Source organism: Acanthisitta chloris, unplaced genomic scaffold (genome assembly GCF_000695815.1).
Source record: "Acanthisitta chloris isolate BGI_N310 unplaced genomic scaffold, ASM69581v1 scaffold31683, whole genome shotgun sequence".
Lineage (NCBI taxonomy): Eukaryota > Metazoa > Chordata > Aves > Passeriformes > Acanthisittidae > Acanthisitta > Acanthisitta chloris.
This window is the reverse complement of record NW_008665918.1, coordinates 4,453-12,915: the sequence shown is the minus strand read 5'-3', so window position 1 is coordinate 12,915 and position 8,463 is coordinate 4,453. Positions and strand designations below refer to the sequence as shown.

Below are 8,463 nucleotides of genomic sequence, written 5' to 3'. Positions count from 1 at the left end.
GCAGCGGAGGTGTGGCTTTGGTTTTCAAAGTGTAAATAGGGCTGTAAGCTTAGTACTGAAACGTCCCCTCGAGTGGCGAAGTAAACCCCCGTGGGTGGAACGGGATTATTTTGTAGTAGGAGCAATAGTTGCTTGTTGAGGGTGAGAGGAGGTTGACAGAGATACTGGCTAGGAAAGCTGTTCGAAGGAGGAGATGCTCGGCACAGAGCAGCGAGGGGAAGGCCCGAAACAGGTGAACTGTGCCTTCTTTCTACAGAGCTGCTTCTAGCAACAGTTCTTGGCAGTATATCCCTGTAAGGAAGACCCATCACGGCAATACCTTTGTAACAAGACAGTCAAGTTGGTTTTCTACCTTACTTCCCAAGAACCTTAAGGTGTGCTGACCAATGTCCATCTAATCCCTCGCTTCTCTTACTCCACAAGGAACTTGGGAGGGATTTGGGTAATGTGGGGTAGAAAGAGGGATAGGAAAAAGGGGAGGCAAAGAGAGACTACTGTCTAAGAAATTCAGGCCTCACTGGTACCCATGCTCATACAGTGCATGTCTCTGTGCTCCACTTCCTTCAGACTGCCAGTTCCCAAACTAGAAGACACAATTGCAAGATACCTGAATGCCCAGAAACCTCTTTTAAGTGATGACCAGTTCAGGTATGGACAAATGAGCTGTGCATATTGCAGTGTCATGTGCTGCTCCAAAGCCAAGTGTTACTGATAAAAAATATGATTTGTGAAAGCCTTTTGACTCTTTTATTGCTTGCTGTAGGAAAACTGAAGAACTCGCTCATGCCTTTGAAAAGGGAGTTGGAAAAGAGCTCCATGAGCAACTGGTTGCTCAAGACAATCAGAACAAGGACACTAGTTACATCACAGGTAGGTTGGCCTGCAGGGTGTAGGAGGACTCTCTAGATCATCATGCTTGATAACAGCTCATAATAGTACACAAGTAATAGGTTGAAGTTTAAGTTCTCCATAAACCTGAAATGACATGCTGTGAACACTGTCTGTGGCTGTATTCGAGCAAATGCTGAGTCTGGTGGAAAGGAGAATGCAAATCCTCTAACTTGTATGTGCCAGAATTCTGGAGAGAGATATATTGGAAAAATGGAATTTTTCATGAGTTATTGTATTTAGGTTTGAATTTATATATAGGGTCTATCTTTTTTCTTTTTTCACACTGCTGTCTATTTAGGTTTAGGCTGATAGAAGAGCTTGTCTAGTAACTCCGTTAGGGAAACTAAAGTGGTCATTTTCAAATGATTCCAAGTTGTTTAGCAAGAATACTCTGAGGAGGGGCATCTATGTCTCAGAGAATATGACTGAATTTGGGAGGCAGAAGTGGTCCGTGCTCTGGACTTCACCTAAAACTACAAAAACATATTCTTTTAAAGACCCAAAGAAAAGGAGTGACACAAAGAGGAAAATGAGAATAAAGGAAAACCAATTAGGAGAGGGAGAGCGTGTATATAGTTCTTGATTATTCTGCTTTATTATTGCATCCAGTGGCTTCCAGATACAAGTGTCTGCCTATGAAAGTACTGCATAGATAGCAGCAGAGATGGAAGTACTCAAATACCTATGGAAGCAGGAGTTTGCATGTTGCCCAGTGAAGGCATTCTATCTATGCTCTCTGCCTGTAAGGGCTACCACATACTCTGTAGAGAACACCAAACTATTGTTTGGTTTGCTATCTTTTACTTTCCATTCATTTGAAGAACACCTGGGGTTTTACCGAGAGGCTTTATGTTGTTCATCAGTGCTAATCAGTGTGCTGATTTTTGTCCATGATGTGTGGGGTGTCTGTATTACTCTTTGTTTAGTTATCACTCTTCTTTGGGCCTCATAAAAGACCTGTTCCACATGAAATTGGTTTCTGGAAGTATGTATAGTTGCCTCCACCTTGGACTTTCAAGTCCAGGATTAAAAGCCTACATGATGATGACAGATGTGGTTTTAAAGCTGTTGATGAATGCTGGTTACTCACCCCTGAGAACCTGTAATTAAAATTGTAACTTAGGTCCTTGAGCTACCCATTGCCCTTCTTACAGCCCAGCTAGAAGGTTCAGCCTCAGTGACATGCCCTCAGTGACAGAGAGTTGCAGAAATTAAGTTAGAGAGCTGGTGGAGGCATGTCCCACTCCAAATAGGAGGTGTGCACCTAGTCAAAGTGCTGGGGAGCCGCATTATATGTTGCAGGGGTTATGGTTTATCACTGAGCTCAATAGAAAACATTGGAAGTTGGCCCTTGGTGCTAATGACATTGACACCCTTGATTTGTATTACTCCAAACTCAGTATTTTTACAATTAGCCAGCAGTGCCCTTCTTCATACGTGGGGGTTGGGAGAGTCCTTGGGTTGATTACTGTATGTGTTTGTTGTGTGTGTATGCCCTTCAGTGTTCATTCATGATCACTGTTGGACTACCTCTAGTCTGACTCAGTAAGCTGCTGTTACGTTGTGACCTGTTTCTCAACTCTTGATTTTCAGGTCCCTGGTTTGACATGTACCTGAAAGCACGTGAGCCTGTTGTTTTGAATTTTAATGCGTTTATGTCTTTTAATCCCGATCCGAAATCAGAATATAACGACCAGCTCACCCGAGCGACCAACATGACTGTCTCTGCCATACGTTTTATGAAGACCTTCAGGGCTGGTTATCTTGAACCAGAGGTTTTTCACCTCAACCCAGAAAAGAGTGACACTGACATCTTTAAAAAGATTATCCGATTTGTGCCTTCTTCAATCTCTTGGTTTGGTGCCTACATGGTCAATGCTTACCCCCTGGACATGTCTCAGTACTTCAGGCTCTTCAATTCTACACGGCTGCCAAAGCGTGACAAGGATGAGCTTTACACGGATGAAAAGGCGAAGCATTTACTGGTACTGAGAAATGGAAATTTTTATGTGTTTGATGTCATGGATAGAGATGGAAATATGCTGAAACCGTCAGAAATACAAGCACACTTGAAATACATCCTCAGTGACAACAGTTCAGCCCCAGCCTTCCCCCTTGGCTACCTCTCCAGTGAGAACCGAGATACATGGGCATCGCTGAGAAAGAATCTGCTGGATAATGGCAATGAAGAAGCTCTTCAAAAAGTAGACTCTGCTCTGTTCTGTTTAAGTTTAGATGATTTCCCCATTAAAGACTTTGTGCACTTGTCCCACACTATGTTGCATGGAGATGGTGCTAACCGCTGGTATGACAAATCTTTTAACCTTATCATAGCTAAGGATGGCACTGCAGGAATTAATTTTGAGCATTCCTGGGGAGATGGTGTGGCTGTGCTCAGGTTCCAGAATGAGGTTTTTAAAGACAGCACCACAACACCAGCCATCAGCCCCCAGTCCCAGCCTGCTTCAGTGGACTCCTCTAGAGCAGTGCAGAGACTTGACTTTAAGCTGAATGATGCCTTAAAAGCAGGGATTACCAAAGCCAAACAGAAATTTGATGCCACTGTAGAATCCCTGTCGCTTAACTTGATTCAGTTCAAAGAAGGGGGCAAGGACCTTCTGAAGCAGAAGAAGGTAAGCCCAGATGCTGTGGCCCAGTTGGCCTTCCAGATGGCTTTCCTTCGCCAGTACAACCAGACTGTTGCTACCTATGAGTCTTGTAGCACTGCAGCTTTCAAACACGGTCGTACCGAAACTATTCGTCCTGCCTCTGTCCACACGAAGAAATGTTCAGAAGCTTTTGTCAGGGAGCTGTCCAAACACAGCACAGAAGAGCTTCAAAAGTTGATAGTGGAGTGCTCCAAATACCACGGCCGTTTGACTAAAGAAGCTGCTATGGGTAAGTAGGAACACATCAGACACTCCTGTTTTTGCACTAAAATATCTGCCAAGGTTGCTGTAAATATTTGCCTTACAACTAAATAATTTGATTTTGATGGAGGTCTTAATGTAAACTTGACAAAAACAGTAGCAGAAGGCTGGAGTTTAAAGTGCATTCTCACTCATTTCTTGGTGGAGACAGATGCCTCTGTGCTTGTCCTTAGAGCAGCTGGGCACTTGGAAGATAGGATAAATACTTGGTGCATGTTGTACTCCCCAAGGCAACCAAGAACTTTGGCTGTAAGTCTGAGGAGTTACTATCTTATATAGAGATAGGGGGATAAAGGCTTTAACAACTTCCAGATCAAACTGATGTTTTGGCTGTGCTGCTCCTGGCATTTTTCTCAATGCTTTCTTTTGAACTGCCCTTTCCAGAAGCATAACTTGTATTGTTGACTGTTGAACATTACTCCACAGAGTCTAAAATTTGCCTCCTTTTGTTGCTCCAAGATCCTCTTCCTCTTTAGATTCACACATTTTCGGAAAGCTTTTTTCTGCTTTAAACAACTTGGATATGTTCAGATAAATGGTATTAGTCTGTTAACTTTGCACATTTGTGTACTGTAATAATCCTGGTTGAGGCCAGCAGTGAAGCAGCAGATCCTCTTCCCCTAGGATATATGCTTGGGAAGTTCAGAATGTCTGGGCTCTGAAAAATAATTCCTGCTAGTACAAAAATAAACCCCAGTTTACAGACCTCTTTGGTGGCTGAAACGTCAAAAGAAGTGAGGTAACTTCCCTCCAGAATTACCCATCTCTCTAATACGTGTTATTTTCTTTTGACAGGTCAGGGGTTTGACCGACACCTCTTTGGCCTGCGCTATTTAGCCTTAGCCAAAGGTCTTGCACTGCCTGATTTCTACCAAGACCAAGCCTATGCTCGCATTAACCACAACATCATCTCTACAAGCACCTTGGTTAGCCCAGCTGTGCAGTTAGGAGGGTTTGGCCCAGTGGTGTCTGATGGCTTTGGAGTAGGATATCAGGTACATGATGACTGGATAGGCTGTAACGTTTCCTCTTACCCAGCTAGGGATGGTAAAGAATTCCTTCAGTGTATACACAAGTCACTAGAAGATATCTTTGATGTTTTAAGGGGCAAGAAAATTGGTGGTTAGACATTAAGATATTGGAACACTTTATAGTTGCAGAGCAAAATGCAGACTATGTCTAATTGACATACTAATCAGTGTTGAACAGGGCTGAGACTTGCCTAGCTTAATTGGCTTCATGTATCTTCCCTGAAGACTGTTAGATTCACTCTGAAATTTGTATCTATTTTTAAAAATCAGTTACAGACCTTGAATGCATGTTTCAGGAAATACAGACATTCACAAGGTAAATTTAAGTAACCATGTGTTCTTAAGTAATCCGTGTGTTCTTAAAACACATTATCTAAAACAAAAAGCTTTGTTACTGAGTTTATGAACTCGGAACATCTGTGTTCCAGGAGTGTTCAGACAGACTACACTACTGTGATGCCACTCTTAAAACTGGCTGGTTTTAAAACAAAATTTATGCAATAATTTTACATAGGAGAGAGTGGTTCCATTTGCACTGTTGCAGTAAGCTTGCTTACTACCTTGTCACACTTACTTTTCTCTTCAAACTTGAATTTACATCAGATCTGATTGTGCCTCAACTGCTTGAAGCCATTCCACTGTAACAGCTTTTAGAGAAACAAAGAATGCAATGGGAGGCTTTGAGTAATCTGCAATCACCATGCTGTTAAATTGACTGGAAAATACTGTATTTTAATAAAGCTATTAATAACCACAAAGTTCTTTTATTGCTGTATCTAAACCATACAGCATGGATAGTCTCTTTATCAGTAGCTCATGTTTCTTCTAAAAGTTGCCAAGAATACTGCTGAAAGCATCCTGCACTCTATGTGGTATGTACAACTTGAACTCTTCCCTTTAAACCCTCTTGACTTCCATTTTTTTCTGGAAAGATGAGCCTTTCTCTGGAACTGAAGAGCACAGTAGTGGTTGGTTCTGTGATGTGTATAAAACTAAGGTAGCTCATGTCTTTCAGCACAGCCCACTGTGTCCTGGACAGCCAAATTATATTAGCAGAACAGAAAAGGCTGAGCACATTGGTTGGATGTGGCAGATCAGGTTCTGAGGCTCAGAAACCTCAGAGAGAAACCTACCTTTGGATATCTCAGCTTCCAGGTTCTCCCAGTGTCTTTTTGCTTTATCACAGTAAGTGTGAGCAATACCATAGCTTGGAAGTATGAAATGCAAGTGCTAGAAGGGGAGTGGGAAGCTTTTAATGTGTGAGCCTGAAGGCTGATAAACTAGCCCTAGTCAGCACTGTTTGCAGCCTGTAATGAGCTGCTCTAGTTTTCAGCTGAAAAGCCTAATTTTAAAACTTTAAAACTTAACATCATTGTTCTTGATTATTTAAGCAAAGTTAAAAAGGTGATCATTTGGGAAGGTGAAAGAAAGAATATGAATATATCATGAAACAATAAACAGGGCAAAAGTCTGAATGAAACGCAAGATTTTGGGGTGGGGTATTTTTTTCTTTGTGGTTTTGTTTGGTGGATTGGGTTTTTTTTTTTTATTTGTTTTTGAACATGAGAACAGCTGGCAAGATCCTGAGTGCACTTGCCAAGGAGTACAAAGTCTGACTTCAACTAAAGCCTAATGTCGTACTTGGAAAGATAACTTGATTTTCAGAAGATTGTAACTGTGTAAATGTCAACAGCAGTCAAGCTTAATAAGTGTTCTCCGTAAACTTGCCTCAGTGTCTTTACTTGAACTGGCAGAAAGCTGCTAAAGGTGTACCTGTTCCCTTGAAGAGTTAACACTGGCACTTGTAGCCATTTCCTCATGATGGGAGTGGTGAGTGAAAGACCTTATGTGCTTACCTTAGAGAATCAAATGTGGGTACTTCCTGGTCATAGGCTATTAAAAACCTTCAGGCCGTAAGTTGCCTAAGTAGTTACTGTTTCAGCATGTACTGAGGCCATCTCCAAGTGCTCTGTGGAAAATAGTTTATTAGGGCATGCTGGGGACAGCAAGTACAACTCCACGGTGTCAGTCAAAGGTTGGACTTCATGATCCTGAAGGTCTTTTCCAACCTCAGTGATTCTCTGATCTTAGGTTTCCATTTCTGTAGTGCAGCCATGTGAAACATAACTCCAAGGAAACTGTGTCTCTAATGGTTACAGCTCCTCCATCAATAAGCATGTCAAGATTTATTAGGGGGATGAGCTTTAGCATTTTACAAATTTATGGGTAACTTCATAGATTCCCACAGATTCCTTTGTTTTTTCATCATAGTCATTCCAATCCTGTAGGAAATAAGATTTCATGGTGTTAGTCACAGAGGACAGAATGCACAGACTGGAATTCAAACTGAAACTGTTAGTCAAAATTTGGGTCTTAGATTTGTGTGGAAAGGATTGGGCAGTCACCAAGTTAGGTTCTGACAGGTGAGAGAAGCAAGAGCACTGACCTGGAATTACATGACATCAGTCTCAGTGGGTTTATTTATATAATGTTGGAGTTTTTTCACTTATAGTGCACAGCCTGTAGTGGACAAAACAGCAACCATGGCAGGTGAAAGGATTATCCATCATTTACAATACCCTAGTCAGGTGGGTAAGCAGACAAGCAGATCCCTGCCAAGTAGGGGACAGATTTGACCTTGAGATTCCTGCTCACAGCCAAGGAAGATTTGCAATGCTGGTGTCATTATCCTGAGCTTTGAAGGACAGTGTCTGTATTACTTTTTAGTATCTCTGTGCACAGGAAAATGGGCAGGGATCTTCCTAGAAAAATTAATTCACCACTCTAATAACCCCAGCCATTTAGTATTCCAGGTTCTTGCTCTCTGGAAGTGAGTTAGATAAAAGTATCATTTCTACCTCTGTCAGCTGCTAAGCTATCAAATATGTACTTCTAAAATGACACTGTTAGTAATGCTGGTTGTTCATGGCTGATTTAGTTTCTCTCTCCAGCTATGAGCTTCCTGTGGCTACAGGAAAGAGCAACACTAGTCTGGGGTGTGTATTTTGGACTAGTGAATTGGGGAAAGCAAGCTAGATAATTAGATTTACTAATGAAATTAAGACAACATACCTTTTCTAGCAAGTTTATGTCATTGAAAGGTGTGCCAGATTCTGCTCCTTCAGCAGCAAACCCTGCCTGCAAACACATTTGCAGAAAGTTGTTAAACATAAGTTGTACCCATAAAATAACAAATATGATCATTGAAACATGTTTAAAGAAAGTAACTCAGCATGAAATTCAATCGTATTTCTTTTAAATCAGGTAGAAAGAATGGTCAAGCTCTTTCCTAGTTAAGGTCAGTATAAGGTTGTGACTGTGCTTGTGAATTGGGAAAATTCAATCTAAGCAACCACAGAGTAAAATGAGGGAACACTGCTCCTCTATTTTTCCTGCCAGAAAGATATTTCCAAGTATTTTAGATAATGTTAAACCTGAGTTTTTAAGCTTATGTAGCAGCATCCAACTACTAATAATAGCTTTGTGTTCAGAATCCTACAGGCATCATGTATAGAACAGCTTCATAATACTTAGCAAGAAAAAGAATAGAAAATGTGGAAGAAAGTTAATAGTTTTGACTTAAATATTGTCAGACTCTAAGACACTTTAGA

General features: G+C 41.3%; 2 protein-coding genes across 2 annotated transcripts in view; one reads left to right on the top strand and one right to left on the bottom strand.

Moving 5' to 3' along the window:
* Positions 1-567: 567 nt before the first annotated feature.
* CPT2 (carnitine palmitoyltransferase 2) lies at positions 568-4,948 on the top strand (the record flags this gene model as incomplete). The annotated part of the gene is made up of 4 exons (XM_009071931.1): positions 568-648; positions 764-870; positions 2,485-3,789; positions 4,617-4,948. Coding segments are annotated over 4 exons (1,825 nt in total), but the record flags the coding sequence as incomplete, so codon positions are not given.
* Positions 4,949-6,824: 1,876 nt separating this feature from the next.
* The window catches only part of LOC103799594 (chromosome unknown open reading frame, human C1orf123), a gene marked incomplete at its 5' end in the record, with an annotated part of 6,019 nt that continues 4,380 nt past the window's right edge, over positions 6,825-8,463 (bottom strand). The window contains 2 exons of the mRNA XM_009071930.1: positions 6,825-7,134; positions 7,925-7,990. Coding sequence (XP_009070178.1) covers positions 7,057-7,134; positions 7,925-7,990 — 144 coding nt within the window. The remainder of the gene's footprint in view (positions 7,135-7,924; positions 7,991-8,463) is intronic.